At 40.9% G+C, this 25,103-nt stretch overlaps 1 protein-coding gene and 1 pseudogene across 1 annotated transcript; both read right to left on the minus strand.

Moving 5' to 3' along the window:
* The window catches only part of LOC100737421, a 33,649-nt pseudogene extending 9,957 nt beyond the window's left edge, over positions 1–23,692 (minus strand).
* Positions 5,638–6,567, minus strand: LOC100737385 (olfactory receptor 2Z1). The gene has a single exon (XM_003480803.1). It carries the CDS (start codon positions 6,565–6,567, stop codon positions 5,638–5,640), a length of 930 nt encoding a protein of 309 aa, XP_003480851.1.

The following is a 25,103-nucleotide window of genomic DNA, read 5'->3' on the forward strand; positions in this document are numbered from 1 at the left end:
TCTGAAAAGGAATGAATATATGTTTATACATAAGTTTTACTTTGCTATATACCTCAAACTAACACATCTTTATAAGTCAACTGCATTCCAATAAAATTTATAATAAAAATAATTTAACTGTATTTTACATCATTTCATATTTAAATGATTTGCCAAAATATAGAAACACAAGCCATCCCTCTCTGCTGCTCTTGGATCATACAACTTTGATAAATTTGTTTAGCCTTTTTTTTGTATTTCCCATCAGATTTTCCACATAGGGGATCTTGTCATCTGTGAATAAACACAGTTTACTTCTTCTATTCCAACCTGGATTACATTTGCTTATGTTTCCTCTTTCATTTCACTTCATGAAACTTACAGAAAATGTGGAAGAGAAGTGCTGAGAATGGACATCCCTATTTTGTTTGATCTTAGGGGTAAGTGTTCACTCTTTGCCCCTGAAGTATGGTGTAAAGAGTAGGTTTTATGTAGGTGGTCTTTTTCAAGTTGAGGAAGTTTCTTTGTATCTTACCGTGCTGAGAGTTTTGATCAGTAAAGTACTTAAAGTTTCTAAAAAGCTTTTTATGCATCTACTGAAATGGTCATATGATTTTTCTGAGTTTTCTAATATGATAAACTACATTGATTGCTATTCAAATATTACATGAAACTTCAATTCCTGGGATAAACTCCCACTGGGTCATAATGTATGACCCTTTTTAGATATCATGGGATCTAACTTGCTAAAATGCCATTAAGAATTACTGTATCTATATTTATTAGGAATTTTGATTTGTAGTTTTCTTTTCTTGTAACATCTTTATTGGGTTTAGTGCCAGTCATGGCAGCATCACAGAACAAATTGAAAAGTGAGAGTTTTTGTAGAACTGGTATGATCCCTAACTTAAATGTTTGGAACAATTCACCCAAGAAGTCATCACAGTCATCACTGGATTTCCACTTTTCTTCTAGCCTTTGGAACCAAGATTAGATCTTAACATTATCTTTAAAAGTTCTCTCTCTCCCTCTCTTTTTTTTTTGTTTTTTGTTTGTTTGTTTGTTTGTTTTTTTGGCCATGCTTGCAGTATACAGAGGTTCTGGACCAGATATCAAACTCATGCCACAGTCAGTAGTGACCCAAGCCACAGCAGTAACAATGCCAGATCTTTAACCTACTGAGCTACCACGGAACTCCCATAAAAAGTTCTTCTTTTTTTAAGATCCATTTGGATTCCAGTAGCTACCATAATCCAAAGAATAATTGTATCTACATGTGCAAGAGAAATGGAACTAAAAATTATTTCCCCCATTGCTCCTATCCTCCCCATTGCTCCTATACAAATTGTTGTCGAGGTCATTCTAGCTTCAAGGAAGTTGGTTAGAGAGTCCTCGGTTTTATTCTTTTGGTATAAATTTAATAAATTGCCTTTGCATGTTTCATATAGCTTTACTAAAGATCACTTGAGAAGCAATCTATTTCTGGGGCTTTGAGTGGTATGTGGACAAATCTAACCTTTTTGATGTTTATGTTCTCTTCAGGTTTTCTGATAAACCTCTGCTGGATCAGGTAATTATCACCCAATAGGACTGAATTTGTGATAAAAAGAATTAAATGGCTTTAAAGATGTCACAAAATGTTGCAAATCTCAGAAGCAAATAAAAATTCCTCTTCATAAAAGAAAACTAATAATAAATAAGGCAAATTTTAAGAGTAAATAAAGTTTTAATTCACTTTTCCCAGATTATATTATTTCAAGTAGGTAAAATTATCCATAAGTATACTCTAAATGGCATTATTTGTGTAGTGGATCTATTTGACATTAACATATTTTAGTTTATGGTCTGTAACAAAATTTGACCATGTGTTTAGACAATGGAAGAAAAACTTAACTCCTATGACTAGAAAGGATTCAAACAAAAATATCTGAACACAATGAAATAATGTAAATTTTAATTCAGGATAAATCACCTCATATGGGAAAGTTTAAAAATACTTCTTAGGGGAGTTCCCATTGTGGCTCAGCAGTAAAGACCCTAACAGTATCCATGAGGCTGCAGGTTCAATCCCTGGCCACGCTTAGCGGGTTAAGGAATCTGACATTGCCATGGGCTGTGGTGTAGGTCACAGATGCAGCTTGGATCCTGCATTGCTGTGGTTGTGGTATAGGCTGGCAGCTACAGCTCCAATTCCCTTGCCTGGGAACATCCATATGCCATGGGTGTGGCCCTAGAAAGACATGTAATAAAATACCTCTTAGGATCTGAGTAGACATTTCTCCAAAGACATACAGATGGCCAACAGATGAAAAAATTCTCAACATCGCTAATCATCAGGGAAATGCAAATCAAAACAACGAGATATCACCTCACACCTTTCAGAATAGCTATCATTAAAAAAACAACAGGAGTTCCCATCGTGGCACAGTGGTTAACGAATCCGACTAGGAACCATGAGGTTGCGGGTTCAGTCCCTGCCCTTGCTCAGTGGGTTAAGAATCCGGCGTTGCCGTGAGCTGTGGTGTAGGTTGCAGACACGGCTCGGATCCTGCGTTGCTGTGGCTCTGGCGTAGGCCGGTGACTACAGTTCCCATTCGACCCCTAGCCTGGGAACCTCCATATGCCGCAGGAACGGCCCAAGAAATGGCAAAAAGACAAAAAAAATAAAAAATAAAAATAAAAAATAAATAAATAAATAAAAGTATTGGTAAGGATGTGGAGAAAAGGGAATGCTCATGCACTGCTGGTGAGAATGTAAACTGATTCAGCCGCTGTGTAAAACACTATGGCGATTGCTTAAAAAATTAAAAATAGAACTGCCATATGATCTAGCAATTCTACCTCTGGGTATTCACCCAAAGAAAGCAAAAATATATATGCATTCAAAATATATGATTCAAAAATACATATGCAGGAGTTCACGTCGTGGCACAGTGGTTAACGAATCCGACTAGGAACCATGAGGTTGTGGGTTCAATCCCTGACCCTGCTCAGCGGGTTAAGGATCCAGCATTGCTGTGGCTCTGGCATAAGCAGGCAGCTACAGCTCCGATTCGACCCCTAGCCTGGGAACCTCCATATGCCGCAGGAAGCAGCCCTCAAAAAGGCAAAAAGACAAAAAAAAAATCATACGCACTCCTATGTTTATGCATTATTATTTGTAGTACCCAAGATATAGAAGCAATCTAAATATTTGTCAATAAATGAATGGATAAAGATGTGGTGTGTACATGTCATGGAATATTAGCCACAAAAAAGAATAAAATTTGCCATTTGCAACAGTACAGATGGACCTGGAGTGTATTATACTAAGAGAAATAAGTTAGGTAAAGACAGACACCATGATCTTACTTAAACGTGGAATCTAAAAACAGACTTACAGATACAAGAGAACAAACTGGTTGTTGTTAGAAAGAGAGGGTTTTGGGTTGGGAAAATAGGTGGGGGAGATTAAGAAATACAAACTTCCACTTATAAAATAAGTGGGTCATTGGAGATATAATATGTAGCATAAGAGACATAGTAACACTATAATAATTGTGTATAGCGACAGGTAGTTACTGAACTTCTTTCTCATAGTGATCATTTTGTAATGCATTTGATTGGTGGATCACTATGTTTTACACCTAAGACTAACATAATATTTTACATCAACTATAATTTTAAAAAGCATGTTAAAACAAGAAACCAGTTTTCATCTACAAATTTTTTTTTGTCTTTTTGTCTTTATAGGGCCTCACCCTCGGCATATGGAGGTTCCCAGGGTAGGCGTCTAATCAGAGCTACAGCTGCCGGCCTACACCACAGCCACAGCAACGCCAGATCTGAGCCTCATCTGAGATCTACACCACAGCTCATGGCAACGCCGGATCCTTAACCTGCTGACTGAGGCCAGGGATCGAACCCGCCACCTCATGGGTTTCTAGTTGGATTTGTTTCCGCTGTGCCAAGATGGTAACTCCCCCATCTAAAAAATTTTTAATGCCTGTTATATACTTTGCAAAAAAAATGGCTGCCCAAAATACACAGAATTACCACATTGGAAACACTGAAAAATATATAATACACTGACTGAATAGAAATATTTCACCTAAAATATTTTTAATTAATGAAAAGTATTTAACTTAATCTTGAAATTGAAGAAATTTGAAAAAGAACTAAAGAATCTCAAGGAAAGCAGGAGGGCATAAATAGAAAGGAAAACAGGGAGTTCCCATAGTGGCTCGGTGGAAAGAAATCCGACTTGTAACCATGGGGACACAGGGTAATCTCTGGCCTCACTCAGTTGGTTAAGGATCGGGAGATGCTGTGGCTGTGGCATAGGCCAGTGGCTATAGCTCCAATTCAACCCCTAGCCTGGAAACTCCCATATGCTGTGGGTGCAGCCCTAAAAAGACAAAAAAAAAATAGAAAGGAAAACATCATTTCTTTAGGAAATACATAGTTCTAAATCTCTTTTTAAAAGCCAAGCACTGAGTTTTCCTGGTTGTTCAGTGGTTATGGATCTGTCATTGTCACTGCTGTGGAATGGGTTTGATCCCTGGCCCTTCACGCCACAGCCATGGCCAAAAAGAAAAAAGAAAAAAAGCCAAACACTTTTTATTTACCTAATCAAAGACAAAATAAAGAAGGTTCAAATATCTAGTGAACACGGTGCAGCAAATGAATGACATGTTCAAAGTTTATACTTTGGCTTTTTTGTTTTTTCCCTTCCTCTTGTTTTAAACCATTTTCAAGGCTGGGCTTAAGAACAAACATAGTTTCTTTTTAATCTTCTAGTGAAGAATTCCGTGTTTCATTTTTTAAAGATATACATTGTTTTCCATCATTACACACACACACACACCTATAGCAGTTAACTGATCACTGCTTAGCAGTCAAACAGCACAGTGGTTTGGCATCAGAGTGTGATGGGTTCAAGTCCCACTTCTGCCACTTTCTGAAAGTGTGACCATTGGTGAATTATTTTCCTTTGTTTAGTCTCCTTTGTTTCTTACACATAAAACATGTAGTCCCAGAGTTTCCATTGTGGCTCAGAGGGTTAAGAACACAACGTAGTCTCCACGATGATGCAGGTTCAATCCCTGGCCTCACTCAGTGAGTTAAGGATCTGGCATTGCCACAAGCTGCAGTGTAGGTCACAGACGCAGCTCAGATCCAGTGTTGTGACTGTGGTATAGGCCTGCAGCTGCAACTCCAATTCAATTCTTGCCTGGGAAACTCCATATGCTGCAGGTACAGCCATAAAAAGGAAAAAAAAAATGTAGTCCCTACATTTCAAAATCTGTCATGAGGACTATTCACTTAGCATATCAATTGGTCCAAAATGTTAATTAATATTGGTATAATTATCAATTCAATAACAAGGAGATCTCACCTTTACAAAAGGCAGGGTCTTCCATTTGTATAAATAGTACTAAAGAATACAGAAAGAATATACTGATGGTATATTTTCTTTTAATATGAGACTGCTACTGTTGCTTTCCACAAGTCTATGGGAGAAAAGATTAATCCAACTCCTCAGGGAATGGGAAGAAGCTGAGCATACACTTAGCCTTGGGTGTAAGAGCTTAGCAGCTGCACCACAAATTGGTACTTCGGAGAGATGGGTGAGATGCAAGACCACTGAGATCACACCAACAGCTCCCTATGTGGTCATCACTTTGACCTGAGCCCAGCTCTGCTGAGCACTTTGACCAAAGCCATCCCTACTTCCCGGTTCCTCAGACTGTATATGAGGGGGTTGAGTGCGGGGGTGATGAGGCTATAGAACAGGGAGACCACGTTGTCCTGGTGTGGACTGTGGTAAGCGCCTGGTACCATGTACATGAACATGGCTGCGCCGTAAAAGAGTCCCACTACTGTGATGTGCGAGGAGCAGGTGGCAAAGGCCTTATTTCGGGCCTCCTCTGAGCGCATGCGTAGAACAGCCCCCAACACGTGGCCGTAGGAAGTGGCAATGAGTGAAAGGGGAAGCACCAGGATCAGCACCCCCGAGGTGGACAGCACCAGTTCATAGGCAGACGTGTCTGCACAGGAGAGTTTCACCAAGGCTGGCACCTCACAGAAGAAGTGGTCCACAATGCGAGAGGCACAGTAGGGGAAGTGCAAAGTGATAGAGGTCTGGATGGAGGCGTTGAGCACACCTCCAAGCCAAGAGGAGCCCACCATGAGCAGGCGCACCTGGCGCCTCATGAGCACATGATACTGCAGCGGGTGGCACACAGCAACATAACGGTCATAGGACATGAGGGCCAACAGTATGCCCTCAGCTACACCGATCAGCGTGAGGAAGAATATTTGAGCTGCACAACTCCCAAAGGAGATGGAACCTCCTCCCTGCAGGGAGGAGGGAATGGTGATCAGGGGGAAGCCAACATCAAACAGGGAGAGCTGACTGAGCAGAAAATACATGGGTGTGTGGAGCCGGGAGTCCATGCGTATCAGGAAGAGCAGCATGGTGTTGCCCAGAAGCCCCACTATAAACATGGCGGCCACCAGGGAGAGGAGTAGCTGATTTGACCCTGAGGGGCCGAAGAGGCCCACCAGAATGAAGTGAGAGCCCAATGATTGATTCATATTCCCCATGTTTTACCCAACATACCTTTGCTGCAGGAAGACCAGGAAGACCTATGGCAAGAAGCCTGAGTGAAGGTAGCAAATAAGTTTCATCCCACCTGCCAATGGCCATCAATTGGTAGAGGCTGCCTGGAGTGCCATCTTGAGGAGAGTTATGAGGTCACCACTAGAATTAATAGGTGGAAACCCATAGTTAATTAGTGATGTCTGTCATAGGCATGGGATGGGAGAGCAGTAACTTGCATCTTTGGATGAGATACTTGGTCACACTCCAGTCAAGAGCTGCCCACTGATTCTCGTAGTCCCAATTTCAAGGTCCAAGTCAAAGACAGGAGCATAGCCTCAGTAGAGTATTTTTAATATTCCTCATCCCAGCGGTGCTGGGGCCAAAGCAGAAGTGAGATTCCACAAAAAGACTGGGAAGTGAAATAGGGGAAGAGAGAGCTGGATCAACAAACCAAGAAAGAAAATAGAAAAGGAACTGGGTCCAAGTGCCTGAATGAGAATCTGGAGCAAAGAGAAATCTATGATGAGCCAGCACTGGGGTCACATTGAGAGTCTGAATCTAGGCATTGTGAGCCATGGAGACACTTGAGTGACAGCAAGTTTGGGGTCAAGTGACCTTGTGTTAGGTGAGGAAAAACAGTTGTCAATGAGCTCAACAGTCATTGGCAGCTTCATTGATTTGGATGGAAAAGTAATGACATGTGGGTAGTCTGGTTCAATTTCAAGGACAAGTAAATTACCAGGCCTAGAATACTGTGAGTCTCCAACAAATATTGCCAGAGTGAATGAGGTGGACAAGAAAGATGACCAGAAGGAATGTTTAAATCAGGAATATTTAATTCCCTTGGCAACTTCCAAGCCCCCAGGAAAACCCATATTGCCCTGGAATACCATGCACCACCCACAACTCCAACAATGGACAATGCAGGACCAAAGGAATGACCATTCCCAATGTAGGTAATTAAAGAATCAGCAAGACTGGCCATTTAAGGGCAAACGGATTCTACCAAGGATCTATCTCACTTGAGCTCTTTGTTCTAAGTCTGCTATCCTCATTCAGATAGTTGTCAGAAGTTTTCTTTAATTACTCATCACCTTGATTTTCCCCCAACCTATCATTTACGCATACATTCAACAAAATGAGTCACACACTGGGCTGGGTATTCAGAGGTGAATCACCTAGGCAAGGTCCCTGCTTCCCTGGATCCCACAGTCTCCTCAGGATACCAGTGATGAAGAGGGAGATGAACAGATAAGATCTATGTGATAGAAGGAAGCACAGAGAGGGAAATGAGTAGGACAGTCTGTAGGAAATGGCTGGAGATACCACAGGGCACAGTTAGAGAAGCCTCTTGGGACAGGTGACCTCATACCTGAAGGGCTTCTATGAGATGGATGCAAGAGAGCCAATTGATTCTCGCTACCGAGAGGTGGATGTTAATGAGGCCGGCTGTGTATTCACCCTAATAAAGAACTTTCTAATAGTGAAATCCAACCAAAAATAGAATGGGCTGACGCATTGGCAGCATTTTCCAAAGTTAACTCATGATGTAAGGGAGTGACATAACAATCTTGCAGTTATGGAATTTAGATTTGTGAGAGAAAGCAAGCACTGTTCAAATCATTTCAGAGTGGTCTGATCATCAAGGTAGTAGAGACACATGCATGATGCTTCAGGTACCCAGAGAATGAAACTCTGCTTGCAGTAGGGTCAGGGAAGGCTTCTGAGTTTTGAAGACCAGGTAGTTTTCTAGGCCACTAAACGAGGGAGAGTTGTTACAGGCAGAAGGAATAGATCAAATGAGCCGCATGGGTTGGTAGTTAGGAGATTGTACCCAGGAAGCAGCTTAAAATGAACTTTATCCCAGCTCAACTACTTTGAAACAGCATAACTTTTGGTAGCTACTCAAACTTAATTACTTCATCCATAAAACAAGTGGCAGTAACCTGGGTCACAGGCATTGTAGTGAAGAGTAAATGAAAGGAGGAATGTTAAGAGCTTAGTGCTTATCATGCGGCATGTGATCAACGAATTGTAAATTTTTATATATAATAATTAAATATAATAATATACTGTAGTTATATAGTTAATTATATGGAATATCTCTAAATTGCATAATTTTTATAGAATTACTACTAATTCTCTAGAGAGGAAAGACATTAAAATCACTGGCTGGGTGAACTGCACTCAGTACAGTGCCAGGCACATAGGACATTCTTTTCTTTTGTTTTTTTAGGACCGCACCCAAGGCATATGCAAGTTCCCAGCCTAGAGGTTGAATGGAACTGTAGCTGCTGGCCATAGCCACAGCCACAGCAACTGGGGATCCAAGCTGCATCTATGACCTACACCAGAGTTCACAGCAACACTGGATCCTTAACCCACTGAGCGAGGCCAGGGACAAAACCCATGTCCTAATGGATACTAGTGGGGTTTGTTACCACTGAGCCACAATGGCAACTCCAGGACATTCTTACCCACGTTGGCTCCTATTGTTGCTATTCATCCTTCTGTCCCCTAACCCGCTCATCCTCTTTAGTGATGCTCTGTAGTGCCCTTTTCCTTACTGGGTAGAAACCGATATGTCCCTTCTCTGGTCTCTGAAACCCATTAGCTGTCCATTCATACCCAACTCCATTGGCTGGAAACAGGATTTTTCCACTTTAGCATGATTTGAGACAGATAATTCTTGGTGGTAAGGGAATGCCACAGCCACAGCACCCCTAGCCCAACCCACTAGATGCAGTAGCACTCCCCACCATTCCTAGCCAGGAAAATAAAAAATGGCTCCACTCAATGTCAAATGTCCTCAACAAGGAAGAGTTGCCCTGGTTGAGAATCTCTGTCTTAAAGACAGGATTTTTTTTTTTTCTTTTTAGGGCTGCTTTTGCAGCAAATGGAAGTTCCCAGGCTAAGGGTAAAATTGGAGCTGCAGCTGCTGGCCTACACCACACCCAGAGCCATGCAGGATCTGAGCCAGATCTGTGACCTACACCACTACTCACGGCAACACCAGGATCCTTAACCCACTGAGCAAGGCCAGGGATCAAACCCGCATCCTCATGGATACTAGTCAGGTTCATTACTGCTGAGCCACAATAGGAACTCCCAAGACAGGATAATTTTAAACTGCAGGAACGTTTCTCAGCAATTCCTTTTCCAGATGTTCATTCTAAAATTTTATTAAGCTTAGACAAGCATAAATCCTGGGGATAGACCACGATTTCCATGTCTCCATAAAGAAAAAAAAGACTAATCCTTACAATTTTCTGCCAGTGTAGAGCCAATCAATTTCCTCAGTCATCATGTTCCCCAGCTGGAAAAACAGCATTTACTGCACACTCTTGACAAAGGCTATTTTTTTTTAATTGAAGTATGGTTGATATACAATGTTGTGCCAATTTCTGCTGTACAGCAAAGCAACCCAGTCATAAATATATAATAATATTCCCTTTCTTATATTTCCTTTCTTATATTATCTTCCATCATGGTCTGTCCCAAGAGATTTGATACAGTTCCCTGTGCTATAGAGTAGGACCTCACTGCTTATCCATTCTAAATTTAATAGTTTTCATCTACTAACCCCAAACTCCCAGTCCATCCCACTCCCTCCCCTCTCCCTCTTGGCAACCACAAGTCCTTTCTCTATGTCTGTGAGTTTGTTTCTGTTTTGTATATAGGTTCATCTGTGCCATATTTTAGATGCCACATATAAGTCATATCATATGGAATTTGTATTTAAGTGTCCAAATGAACATGGACTTGCTCTGTCCACTCACATATCCTCATCCTGAGAGGAGCTGACACCAACTGAGCACAGACTGTATAGCATGCATGTGGCTAATTGTTTCACATACTTGGCACTTAAATCTTCAGGTCTTGGAGAGGAATGGTGGAGATGGTTGCACATCAAAGTGATTATGCTTAATGCCACTTAAAACTGGTTTAATAATAATTTTCGTGTGCATTTTATCACAATAACAAAAAAGAAGCAATGCCTATATGTATCAGTTTTATGTATTTCTTTAGATGAGAAGCAGGTGTTCCTTGTCCATCAAGGAAGTAACAGAACCAAGATTTCAACAAAATAGGGTTCTGACTCCAAAGTCCCTGTTTCTCCCTTTACATTCTACACACTCCTCCCAAGAACTGTCATATACATTTTGGATATGTTATATATACTCACAAACTCAGTTCTGTTCATCCCCAAACTCACCTTCCCTTCCAAGTTTCCCAGGTGGTCTCATAGTTATTAATGCATCTTTTTTTTTATTTATTTATTTATTTATTTATTTATTTTTATTACTCAGTGAATTTTATTACATTTATAGTTGTACAAACTGCATCTTTTTAAAGAGGCAAATTCCCTGGGCTTTTGGAATCTCTAGCCTGCAGATCTTCCAGTTGTGATCCCCTTGTGTCCTAAGCTTCTGAGAAACTTTCCCTCCCCACCCAAGCCCTCTTTCAGAAAAAAAAATTCCATCCATCCAAATTCCCCAATCCTTGACCTACCCATCAGACACACAGAGCTGGACAGAACTAGCCATGATTCACTAGTAGAAAAAGATCCCCTATGGAAAGTTTCCAAGTTATGTTTTATCTCTTCCTTTCTCCACTGTCATAAGTGATGCCAAAATTTGGATGAGGGGCGGGGGGCCCTCTGCTGGTGCTAAGTGACCAGGGGACAGGTGCTGGCATTATCTACCTTCTTGTTGCCAGACACCTCTCATATCTCTCCACTAAGACTAGACATAATCTGGATCCTTGGTCACCTTAATAATCAAATGACAGTTTTTACAACACTGTCATTTACATTGTTTATTTAATCCTCACATCCAAGTACCCCTTCTCAAGAATCCACAGCAGAGCCTGCTCAATAAAGAGTTGTTAAATCAATACACTCTGCAAGAGAAACAGTATTTTTGTTGGAATGAATGCTATTGACAAATGGGTTGAGAGAGGGTAAGCGACTTACCTAAAGTCATATAGCTACTAAGAAAGCAAGAAGCAGCAGATTGGGAATCTAATCAAATGGATTCCTAATCCTGAGCCCTCTCAACTCTGGTTGCTGCCTCTTTCTTAGAATTAATGCTCAACTCTCCTGCCCAAGAGTTCAGAACTTAGAATTTCTTAGGAAGGACTCTTGTGGATGGCCAGTCCTCAGAAATGAACTGAAGATACCCCTAAACCATGCCAGACAGATTGTCCTGGTACAAACCCCATGACAAATTTGGGGTGTCCTTGCCTGGAAGCTTCCAACAGCTTCTTTGGAAGGTCAGTATGGGTTGACTGTCAACATGGGTTGAATGTTAACATAGATGATTTCCAGCCTTATCTTCTTGGGTTCATCTTCATAGCAATGAAGACAGACAGGAAAAAGAATAAGCATAACAGTAAGACACCTACCTGCCAGTTGGCAAACATCAAAGAAATAGATAAGAGTCTATCTTTCCATCCAAATACCTGTATAGACTCAACCCAGCATGTCTGTGGAAAACATTAGCAGTTCTTTGGATCCATCCTGCCACTAATATATAATTTCTAAATCATTCCTGGACCCCCAAGACCCCCACAAGCTAGGTTCCAAGTTCTCACCCCCAATTACAAGGGTCTGTTCCCAAAGCAAGAGACCTTTCTTAACATCATTAGCATGTCAATACCCCTCATTCTAGGATAGTCCCTGATAAAATCTCCCTGGATTCCAGCATCTTGAGCTTAACTAGGTCTTCATCTGTCTATGCAGAGATAAATGTCATTATCTGGGAGTTGAGGCTCCAGCAAGGGCTGTTGCATCATAAACCCCTATGGGTCTCCATTTCTGCTAGAGAGAAAATTGTTTGCTGTGGAAGCCAAGAGCCCTTAATAGTGTTATTGTCCTTGGAGGATTATGGAAAAACAACAGGAAGTGTGGGCAGACTGATGTAGATAATTGCATGTGACAGCTATCCAAGCTTTTTTTTGGGGGGGTGAGGGGGGTAATCTAATTATGAGGAGAAGCTGTAGGAATCCATTACTGCAAATGGACCATGCTCAAAAAAAATTCTGATGTCCAGGACATTTCCTCCATATTAAATAATGAGGCCAAGTGGTAGTGGAACAGCTGGAGTATATTGCCTGGATCAAGATGTTTCTTCTAAATTCCATTCTTAAGGGACCTCCAAGACTCAGGAGATACAGTGGTCTAGAAATAGATGGTTCTGGTGCCATGAGGTAGCTCATTGTGTGTCTGTGGCCAGAACTACAGGTTAAAGCAGAGATTAGAGAGCCAGGCTGCCTTGAACAGGGATGCCCGCTGCAAGAAGTCACAGGAAAAGGCCAAGGCAGAGTGAGTTCTTAAGAGCGCTGCTCAAAACAAAGTTGAAAGAGGTCAAAAGATACAATCGTCCAGTAATAAAATAAATAAACCAGGAGGATATAATGTCTAGCATGGTGACTATGATTTATAATATTGTGTTGTATATTTAAAAGTTGCTAAGGGAAACAGGTCTTAAAAGTTCTCATCACAATAAAAAAATGTATAACTATGTATGGTGACAGCTGTGAACTAGGTTTACTGTGGTGAGAATTTTGCAACATATGCAAATATAGAATCATTTACTGAATACTTAAAACTAATATAAAAAATAATGATATATGTCAATTACACCTCAATATAAATACATAAATTTTTTTAAAGAACTGGAATCAGACAGGTGGCAACAAGATGGAACCAGAGTAGAAGGAGAAATAAATGACATATGTTAATGGTTTGATAGGTAGTAGAGCACCTATCAGCAATTTTCTTGTTCTATCCTACTCTACTCCATGGCAGACATTAGTAATTGATCTCACCACTTTCTACCAAAGTCTGGATAAAACTTTTCAACTCAGCACACTGTACGACCAGATCTTATACACTGGATTTGACATTCATCATGAAACCATCTTTCCAAACAAATTCTAGACCAGACTCAAAGCAGTTGCTACAGTCTGCATGGAGAAAAAGAGCTTATACCAGAAAGTTATTCAATACATGGCTTCCTCCATTGAGAAAGTCTTGCTATGGGAGAAATGTCAGTTGAACTAAAGCTTAGTAATGTTGTTGATTTATAATGTGTTCCAAAGTCCTTTTCTCCTCAAGGGCTAATAACAGTTTATCGACCACACTTGAATAACACTGCCATAGACAATGAGTTACCGGACAGAAGGTGCCTGCTGTTTTTGATTTCTGTATAACTGGTACCCAAGACACATGAACACATCAACATTTATTGAAAAGGAAGGGCTGGTGCAGGCAGGAGTTTGGAAAGAGAAAATAAGACATAGAGAAGTGGGTGGTGTGTCTTGGATTCTCAATACCTACCATGTTAATTATATCAAAGATGGATGGATAGGGGACCAGCCAAGATGGTGGAGCAAGAAAACCCTGAGCTCACCTTTTCCCATAGGCCTACCAAAATTGCAACTACTTATAGGGCAACTCTTGATGAGAAAGACCCAAAAAAGATCTCTACAGCTAAAGATATAAAGAAGGAACCACAACAAGATGAGTAGGAGGAGCAAAGATGCAACAGCGTCAAAACCCATACCCTCAGACGGGTGACCCTCAATTAGAATAATTACAATTGCAGAAATTCTCCCCCAAGGAGTGATGGTTTGAGAGCCACATTGGGTTCCCCAGTTGAGGGGTCCATCATAGGGAAGAGGAGCCCCAAGTAGGTTTGGCTTTAAAGGCCAATGGGCTTACTTTTTTTATTTTTATTTTTATTTATTTAATTTTTTTTTCAGTGGGCTTACTTTTAAGACAGCCAGAGGGCTGTGGGAAATAGAAACTCCACTCTTAAAAGGTGAACACATTGGTGATGCATCACAATATTCATAGCAGTATTATTTACAATTGCCAACGTATGGAAGCAACCTAAGTGTCCATCAACAGATGAGTGGCTAAAGAAGATATGGTACATATATACAATGGAATGCTACTCAGTCATTTAAAAAAAATGAATGGGGAGTCCTGTCATGGCTCAGTGGTAACAAACCTGACTGAGGTCTGTGAGGACATGGGTTTGATCCCTGGCCTTTCTCAGTGGATTAAAGGATTCAGTGTTGTCGTGAGCTGTGGTGTAGGTAGCAGAAGCCGCTCAGATCTGGTGTAGCTCTGGCTGTGGTGTAGGCTCACAGCTACAGCTTTGATTCGACCCCTAGCCTGGGAACTTCCACATGCCGTGGGTGCAGACCTAAAAAGACAAAAATTAAACTTAAAAATTTTTTTAATTTAAAAATTTTAAAAATGAATGAAATTTTTCCATTTGCAGCAACATGTATGGACTTGGAGGGCATTATGCTAAGTGAAATAAGTCAGACAAAGACAAATACTGTATGATATCATTTATATGTGGAATCTAAACAACACAACAAACTTGTAAATATAACCCCCCCCAAAAAAAGCAGACTCACAGATATCAGGAACAAATTAGTGGGTACCAGTGGGAGAGGGAAGGGGGAGGGTCAATACAGGGATGGGAGTTAAAAGGTACAAACTGTTAGGTATAAAATAAGCTGCAAGGCTATACTATACAACACTACATTTTATAATAACTATAAATAGAGTATAATTTTTAAAATTGTGAATCACTATATACAAGTTACACTTGTAACTTAATATAATATTTTACTACATTTCAAAAAAAATTTTAGAAGGCAAAAACAAAGTGTCACATGTTCTGAACCTAGGGCAGAAAGAGTAATTTGAAAGGTACCTGGGTCAGACCCACCTGCTGATCTTGGAGACTCTCCTAGAGAAACAGAAGGCAAATGACTTTCACCCAGGGGACATAGAGGCTGGCAACATCTGTTTTGGAGAATTTGTTCTACCACAAAGACACTGGTACTGTCAACTGCCCTTTTAGAATCCTCCCTCTAGTTTATTGATGCAGGAACCTGGCCTTGCCCACCAGCCTGTCTATACCAGTACTGGGATGCCTCAGGGCAAGCACCTAGCCAGACGAGGACACAATCCCAACCACCACCAAGACCATAGCCTTAGGACTGCCTGAGTTCCCAGCTGCCCCAGGACCCAGCCCCATCTACCAGAGGGCCCAGAATCTGATTCCAGAGCCAGTGCACTGACACTAACCATGGAACCCAAAGGGCACCATAGCCACCTGGCCCAACCACTCTCAGGCCAATACCAAACTTGGGACCTCAGGGCTCTTCAGCCAGAAAGACCAGGACCCAGCTCTGCCCACCAGTGAGCCAGTACTAGTCCTGGGAGCCCAAGACCCCAGCCCCATCCACCAGCAGGCCAATACAAACTCTTGGACCCCAAAGGCACTGCAGCCAGAGACCCCTCAACCTCTGGCCCTTCCCACCAATGATCTGGCACTAGACCTGAGATCACCTGTGCCCCACCCCTACCCACCAGCAGGCAAACACCATCCTCAGGACCTAACTGTGCCCCATTCTTGCACAGCAGCAAGTCAATACCAACACCAACACACTTTGGGCCCCTCAAGCAGCCATACCAGGATTCAGAGCCACTCATCAGTGGGACAATAGCAGCTCTAAGACACCCAGACCACACAGCCAATCTGTCAGAAACAAGCTCCACTCACCAGAAGGGTGACACTAGATGTAGGACAGTTGGCCCCAACCTACCAACCAAAGGACCCAGTTCCACCTACTAGTGGGCCAGGACTAGCCAGAGGATACCCTAAAGCTCAGCACCCAGCTGCTTGTAACCCAGTCTTGCCCACCAGCTACTGGCAGTCTCTGAACAAAGTAGGGCCTGGCAACCAACCAAACTGGGGACAGTCACGCCTGCTATCCCACTCACAGTAGTCAGCCCACTACAAGAGAAGGGCCCATGCAGACTACATTGGGGCAGACCTAGAGCACATAGCTCTGATGACCAGAGGGGATCCACTCCTGGGCCCCCTAGGACATATCCTACAAAAGACCACTTTTCTAAAATTAAGAAATGTAACCAACATACCTAGCACATAAAAGTAGAACAGAGAATTAGAGAAAGAGAGGCAGCAGAGCAATATATTCCAAAAGAAATAACAAGATTAAAACCCCAGAAGAAGAACTAAGAGAAAGAGAGATAATCACTCTATCTGATAAAGAGTTCAAGGAATGGTTGTAATGATGCTCAAAGAACTTGGAAGAATAAACAGGGATGTTAGAAATTTTTAACAGAGAGTTAGAAAATATAAAGAACCAAACAGAGCTGAAGAATACAATAATTAAATTAAAAAGGGAGTAGAAGGAATCAAAAGATTAGATAATACAAAGGAACAGATCAGTAAACTGGAAGATAGAGAAGTGGAAATCACTGAAACAGAACAGAAAAAAAAGAATGTTAAAAAATGAAGACAGGGGAGTTCCCGTCGTGGCGCAGTGGTTAACGAATCCGACTAGGAACCATGAGGTTGCGGGTTCAGTCCCTGCCCTTGCTCAGTGGGTTAAGAATCCGGCGTTGCCGTGAGCTGTGGTGTAGGTTGCAGACGCGGCTGGGATCCTGCATTGCTGTGGCTCTGGCGTAGGCCGGTGGCTACAGCTCCGATTCAACCCCTCGCCTGGGAACCTCCATATGCCACGGGAGCGGCCCAAGAAATAGCAACAACAACAACAACAAAAAGACAAAAGACAAAAAAAAAAAAAATGAAGACAGTTTGGAGTTCCCGTCGTGACTCAGTGGTTAACGAATATGACTAGGAACCATGAGGTTGCAGATTCAGTCCCTGGCCTTGCTCAGTGGGTTAAGAATCAGGCATTGCTATAGCTGTGGTGTAGGTCACAGGCTGGGTTCAGATCCCAAGTTGCTGTGGCTCTGGTGTAGGCCAGCAGCTACAACTCCCATTAGACCCCTGGCCTGGGAACCTCCACATGCCGCAGGAGCGGCCCTAGAAATGGCAAAAATAAATAAATAAACTAATAATAAATAATTTCTTTAAATGAAGACAGTTTAAGAGATTTCTCATACAACATTAAGTGTACTAACGTTCATGTTATAGGGTTCCCAGAAGAAGAGAGAAAGGGCCAGAGAATGTATCTGAAGACATAATAGCTGAAAAACTCTCCTAATCTGGAAAAGGAAACAAGACATCAAGGTCCAGGAAGTACAGAGTTCCAAATAGTATTAACCAAAGAAGACCACACCAGCAGCCACTGTAATTTAAATGAAAAAAAATTTTTTAAGAGAGAAAATATTAAAAGCAGCAAGGGAAAAGCAACAAATAATGTACAAGGGAAATCGCAAAAAGCTGTAAGTTCATTTTTCAGCAGAAACTCTGCAGGCTAGAAGTGGTAGCACAGTATATTTAAAGAGATAAAAAAGAAAAACCTACCAACCTACAAGACAAGCCTTTCATTCAGATTTGATAGAGAGATCAAGTTTTACAGACAAGCAAAAGCTAAGAGTTCAACACCACAAAACCAGTTTTATGAAAAATGTGAAAGGAATTTCACTAAACAAAAAAAGAAAAAGCCACAACTAGAAATATGAAAAGTATGAAACCATTACGTTTAGAATGGATAAGCAATCAGGTCCTACTGCACAGCACAGGGAATTATATCCAACCACTTGTGATAAAACATGATAGAAGGTAACAGGAGAAAAAGAATGTATACATATGTATGAATGGGTCACTTTGCTGTATAGCAGAAATTGACAGAACATTGTAAATTAACTATAAATTAATAAAAAAAATTTTTAAATAAAAATCTCATTGGTAAAGGCACATATGCAGAAACTGTAGTAAATCAACTACATATAAAGCTAGTAGGAAGGTCAAAGGACCAAGTAGTAAAATCATCTTTATCCACAATAAGTAATTAAGGGATACACAAAACAAAAAGATGTAAAATATGATGTCAAAACAGCAAACATTGGGGACATGGGGCGGGGGGCTGGAGTAAAAATGCAGGGTTGTTAAAATGCATTCAAATTTAAGAGATTAGCAACTTAAAATAATCACATGTATACAGACTGCTACATATAAACCTCCTGGTAACCACAAACCAAACAACAATCTATAATAGATACACACAAAAGAGAAAGGAATCGAAACACAACACTAAAGATAGTCATCATGGGAGTTCCCTGGTGGCTCAGTGGGTTACGGATCTGGCATTGTCACTGCTGTGGTGCATATTTGATCCCTGGCCTGGGAACTTCTGCATTCCATGGGTATTGCCACAAAAAAAAATTCATCATTCTTATAAAAAAATAAAACAATTCCAATTTTAGTCACTTCCCCAAAAGAAAAAAAAATCTACAAAAAGTCTTGTACATGAAAGCTTATTGCATCTTCACTCAAAAGAGCTACAAACTGGAAATAATCCAAATGTCCATAAATGTTTATCTTTACTGAACAAAGAAATTCACAACATTACTAGGCAATAAAATGGAACAAACTGCTGATAATCATAGCAAACCAGATGAGTGAAAGAAGCCTAAAATGCTGGAAATAGCTGAAAACAAAAATAAAACAAAACCACTGTTTCCTCAGTGTTTCTAAATTTTACTTGGATTTTTTTTCTTTCTTTCTTTCTTTTTTTTTTTTTTTTTTTTTTTTGGCTTTTTAGGGCTGCACCCATGGCATATGGAAGTTTCTAGGCTAGGAATCAAATCGGAGCCACAGCTGCTAGCCACAGCCACAGCCACAGGAACAGGATCTGAGCCATGTCTGCAACCTACACCACAGCTCACAGCAATACCACATCCTTAACCCACTGACCAAGGCCAGGGATCGAAACTGAATCCTCACTAGTCGGATTCGTTTCCACTGCACCACAATGGGAACTCCCTTACTTGGAAATTTTTAAACCTACAGAAAAATTGAAGGAGCATCTGTGTACCCTTCACCAGTTGTTATTCTATGACCACATCGCCTTTTCTCTTTGCACATAAACACACAAACACACTTTTTTAGTTGCTATGAAATTTACATAACAAAAAAATTAACCATTTTAAAGCATATAATTTAGTGGAATTTAGTCCACTCACAATGTACAGTCGAAAACTGCTATCTTGTTCCAAACATTTTCATCACCCTAATGGAGACTCCATACTCATAAAGCAGTCACTCCATACTACCCTTCTCCCAGCCTATGGCAACCATCAATCTGTTGTCTATATCCACAGACTTACCTATTCTGGACATTTCATATAAACAGAATTACATATTCTGTGACCTTTTGTGTCACGTACTCTGAGAGTTTCATCCATGCTGTAGCACTTAGGCTGAATTATATACTCTTGAAATTCATGTGTTGAAATCCTAAACCCCCACCACCTCAGAGCATGACTGCATTTAAAGACAGGGTCTTACATGCACCCGCATGTTCATTGCAACACTATTCACAATAGCCAAGACATGGAAACCACCCAAATGCCCACTGACAGATGATTGGATTAAAAAGATGTGGTGTACATATACACAATGGAATACTACTCAGCCATAAAAAAGAACAAAATAATGCCATTTGCAGCAACATGTATGGAACTAGAGACTCTCATACTAAATGAAGTAAGTCAGAAGGAGAAAGACAAATGCCATATGATATCACTTATATCTGGAATCTAATATACAGCACCATATTCATGGACTTGGAGAACAGACTTATGGTTGCCAAGAGGGAGGGGGAAGGAGTGGGATGGACTGGGAATTTGGGGTTAATAGATGCAAACTATTGCCTTTCAAATGGATTAGCAATGAGGTCCTGCTGTATAGTACTGGGAACTATATCTAGTCACTTATTATGGAGCATGATAATGTGAGAGAAAAGAATATATACATGTATATGTGACTGGGTCACCTTGCTGTACAGTAGAAAATCGACATAACACAGTAGACCAGCTATAATGGAAAAATAAAAATCATTATTAAAAAAATAGGAGTTCCCATCGTGGTGCAATGGAAACGAATCCAACTGGAAACCATGAGGTTGCGGGCCTCGCTCAGTGGGTTGAGGATCTGGCATTCCCATGAGCTGTGGTGTACACTGGCAGCTATAGCTCCGATTAGACCCCTAGCCTGGCAACCTCCATATGTTGCTGGTGTGGCTCTAAAAAGACAAAAGACAAAAAAAAAATCATTACTAAAAAAACAAATAAAGAAACATGGGGTCTTTAAAAAGGCAATTAAGTTAAAATGAGGTCATTAGGATGGACTCTAATCCAATATGACTCATGTTCTTATATGAAGAGGAGGTTAGAGGTGATGTCAGCAAGGTGACAGAATTGGGATCCCCAGACTTCTTCCCCAGGTAGACAAAATGATTCAACAATACATGGATCAATTCCCTTTGTGAAAAATCCAGAGATCAGTTGAGGGGTCCTACACCCCAAATGAGTGGGAGACTAGCTGCATTGAAGCCAGTAGGAAACTACACGGCACCATCTGGCCTTAGTCCCTCCCCCACTATATCATCACACAATCAGGAGGAAATCCCAGCTCACAGTTTCTCCCTGAGAAAGGAAGGAGAGGACTGAACCACACATCCAACATACTAACATCTTGAGGCTGCCTGAGGTTTCTGTCTTGTCTGAGTCTAAGCACTGACGGAGAAACACCCCAGGTAGGGAACCACTGAGAACAATGGCTTGGACTGGAATGCACACACAGATCAGAGATTTTCTCTGTCTCAGCACAGAGCAAGTGACTAGAAAAAACAAAACAGAACAAAACAAAACAAAAACTTGGCTTCTCCTGGAGGAGGGAAAAAAAGTGGAGCATCCTTCCAACATTCCAGCCTTTCAAGGGCTTACCTGAGGGACCAGCTTCTATGTGAGAGATTCATCTCTGGGAGTCAAACATCCAAAAACCTAAATTTAAAAAAACTACTGCTAGAGAATCCCTATGGAAACAGCCCAGCTATAAATAGAAAACCAAAGTAAACAAGGCTATGAACATGATGGAAGATAGTACGAGACAAAGAAGGTATATATATGTATGACTGGGTCACTCTGCTGTACAGCATAAATTGACACAACACTGTAACTATAATTTAAAAAACAAAGTAAATAAGGTTAATTCATCTGCTAAAGCTTCCAATCAACTTTTCACCCAATTAAGTAAACAGCATCTAATACAAGGACAGAGACCAAAGCAGTCAAATGGGGGAGAAAGCACTTTGGAGGACACCAACTCTGCAAGAAGAAGAAATTTAAAAGAAACTCTTGGGAGTTCCCATTGTGGCTCCGTGGTAATGAAACCAAATAGTATCCATGAGGACATGGGTTTGATCCCTAGCCCCACTCACTGGGTTAAGGATCCAGTGTTGCCATGAGCTGTGGCATAGGTCACAGACACGGCTTGGATCTGGTGTTGCTGTGGCTGTGGTTTAGGCCGGCAGCTATAGCTCCGATTAGATCCCTAGCCTGGGAAACTCCATATGCTGCATGTGCCGAAGAAAGAAAGAAAGAAAGAAAGAAAGAGGGAGGGAGGGAGGAAGAAAGAAAGAAAGAAAGAAAGAAAGAAAGAAAGAAAGAAAGAAAGAAAGAAAGAAAGAAAGAAAGAAAGAAGGAAGGAAGGAAGGAAGGAAGGAAGGAAGGAAGGAAAGAAAGAAAGAAAGAAAGAAAGAGGGAGGGAGGAAGGAAAAAAAGAAAAGAAAGAAAAACTCTTAGCAATATTAGAGATAGAACTGAGGTACAACTAAAAAATAATATCCATGAAACAAAGAGATTTTTCTTCAGTTTAAAAAAGCAAAAAGATTATAACTTTTAATCATTGGAGAAATGAAAAAAATCAATAGATGTGTTAAAATACAAAATTTGGGGAAAATCACAAATGAACAAAAAGACAACAAGAAAAATAGTAAAGACATGGTAAATACATTAGAGAATCTAGATGCCCGAACATCAAAACAGTAGGTATTTCAGAAGCATGAAAATATAGGAGGAAAAAAAAAAAACTTCAAAGAAACAATGCAAGAAAATTTCCCAGAATGAAAGTAGTGAATTTCAAGATTGAAAGTTGTTCAGCAAAATAAACAAAAATATACCTTATAAGTTTCCAGAGAGATAAAACAGACTTCCTACAAAAATCAAGAATGAGAATGGCCTCAAACTATTTAATACGAACATTAAATGCTAAAACACAATGAAGCAATGTCTTCAAAATGCTTAGAGAAAATTAATTCCAACTTAGAATTCTGTAATTAGTCAAATAACCATTTAAGTATGAAAAAAAGGAATAAAGACATTTTTATACCTGGTGATTTTCAAAATAAAAAAATCTGACTCCATTGCATCTTTCTCAGAGAACATGTTTGCCAACTAAATAGGGCATAAACCTAAAGAGAAGATATAGATTCTGGGAAACAGAGGATTCAACCCAAAAGGAAGTACCTAGAATGATGGTGAACAAGGACCCTGGCATGATAGCTGTCAGCTAGTTTAGCCTGAAGCAGGTCAGAGGGCTCCAATAGAGGGTTCTTCAAGATTAAACTGATAGAATACTTGTGTGTTTGAAAATTTTGTTTTTGTTTTGTAGGGTCACACCTGCAGCATATAGAAGTTCCTGGGCTAGGGGTAGATCGGAGCTGCAGCTGCCAGCCTACACCACAGCCACAGCAATGCCGGATCCTTAACCCACTGAGCGAAGCCAGGGATCAAACCCACATCCTCATAGATACTAGTCGCATTTGTTTCCGCTGCACCACAACAGGAACTCTGTTTAAAAGTTTTGAGAGGAGATTTACACAAATGCAGAATCTGGGGTTCAAAAAAAGAAAAAACACAGCTTTTCACCAACATACCTGCCCCAACTCACCTGCTGATACCTGTAACACCTGCATACAGGTCTGTGTGAGGACACCACAGGGGTGGAACTCGTTCTATCATATCTAGAGAGCCTGACTCACCAGAAAACATACTGCTGTAGACTTAAAGTAGAAAGAAGACATGAAATATCCAGATATTTGGTCTGCAAGCTGGGCCAACAGCCCTTAGCTTTGCAGAGTGCTCTGCATCCTGTTTGCACAAGACAAAGTTGAGAGACATGCCTCCCACTGGGTCTTCCCTTACCTTGTATGCTGAACCTGAAAAGGAGAAGAGGATGCTTTGAGCAGACCCAGTAAGAGATGCCCATCAGCTCTCCCCATCTCACAGCGACTCCTGATAACACCTGCTTGAAATGTTTCACTCTCTGATGAGCCCACCGGGATCTATTTCACCCATGCAGTAATGAGCTAACTGTCAAGGGATGCAAGTTCCAGGGGAAGGCTCTCCTAGCTTCCTCTTTCAACTACAGAGAAAAATTAATTGCAGTGGGAGACAGTTCCCTACCTCTGGAATTGGCCCCAGCTGAGCATGAGAAAACAATTATGTTCAATTCCTAATTCACTACGGGAATGGTGAAGGGAGTGTTGGCATGGATGCCTGAAAAGGGCTGGGAGTTTCAAGTGAGAAGAATAAGCGAAGGAGTCTGTTTTAAAATATAGGTTAGAGTTCCCGTCATGGTTCAGTGATTAACGAATCCAACTAGGAACCATGAGGTTGCGGGTCCCTGCCCTTGCTCAGTGGGTTAAAGATTCGGCGTTGCCGTGAGCTGTGGTGTAGGTCGCAGACACAGCGTGGATCCCGCATTGCTGTGGCTCTGGCATAGGCTGGTGGCTACAGCTCCGATTAGACCCCTAGCCTGGGAACCTCCATATGCCGCGGGAGTGGCCCAAGAAATAGCAAAAAGACAATAAAAAATAAAATTAAAAAGATACATGCACCCCTATGTTCATAACAGCACTATTCACAATAGCCAAGACATGAGGACAACAAGATAAACTGCCTTCTAGTTTCAGCTCTCATATCATTATCAGTGGTCCTGTTTATGAACAGGACATGGTGCCACATTTTTGTGCTTTCTGATGGTGTTTTTAAATCGTGCCTCACTACCCCGGCATCGTGCTGATGTGCCATCTAGTGTTCTTAGGCAGAAGGAAGCTGTGACGTGACTTACAGAGCAAAACGGGTGGGTCAGATGTGCTTCATTCAGGCTCGCGTCATAGAGCTGTCAGTCAAAAGTTCAACGTTAATGAGCTGATCATATATAGGAGATGAGGTGCCTTTAAACAGAAACACAACACAAAGTTATGTTTGGATCGATTGACCAAAATGTTGTCCCAAGGCCTGTGGAATCTGACCCTGTATGGCCCCAAGGAGGAAGACCTCAGTGGTCACTTGTACAGTATTCATGGCAACTTAATAGAGCACAGCTACTGCAATAAACAGACGATTAGATTGTTATGATCATGCTGCAACTACAGACGTGATAAATTCATTTGAGTAATAAAAAAAAGAAAAGAAAATTTAAAAAATAAAAATAAAAAAATAAAGAAAAGCAACTAAAAATAAATAAATAAATAAATAGACGCAACCAGGGATTACTTGAAAATTCGTGAAATAGACATAGAAGAACAAATACAAATATTGTCTTAATCGTATCTTTTTTCCTTTCTTCCCCGGCTTTATTGAGATATAATTGACAAATGACACTCTGTAAGTTTTAAATGTATATGTTGATTGGATATATTTACATATTGCAAAATGATTACC

This window comes from Sus scrofa, chromosome 2 (genome assembly GCF_000003025.6).
Source record: "Sus scrofa isolate TJ Tabasco breed Duroc chromosome 2, Sscrofa11.1, whole genome shotgun sequence".
Taxonomy (NCBI): domain Eukaryota; kingdom Metazoa; phylum Chordata; class Mammalia; order Artiodactyla; family Suidae; genus Sus; species Sus scrofa.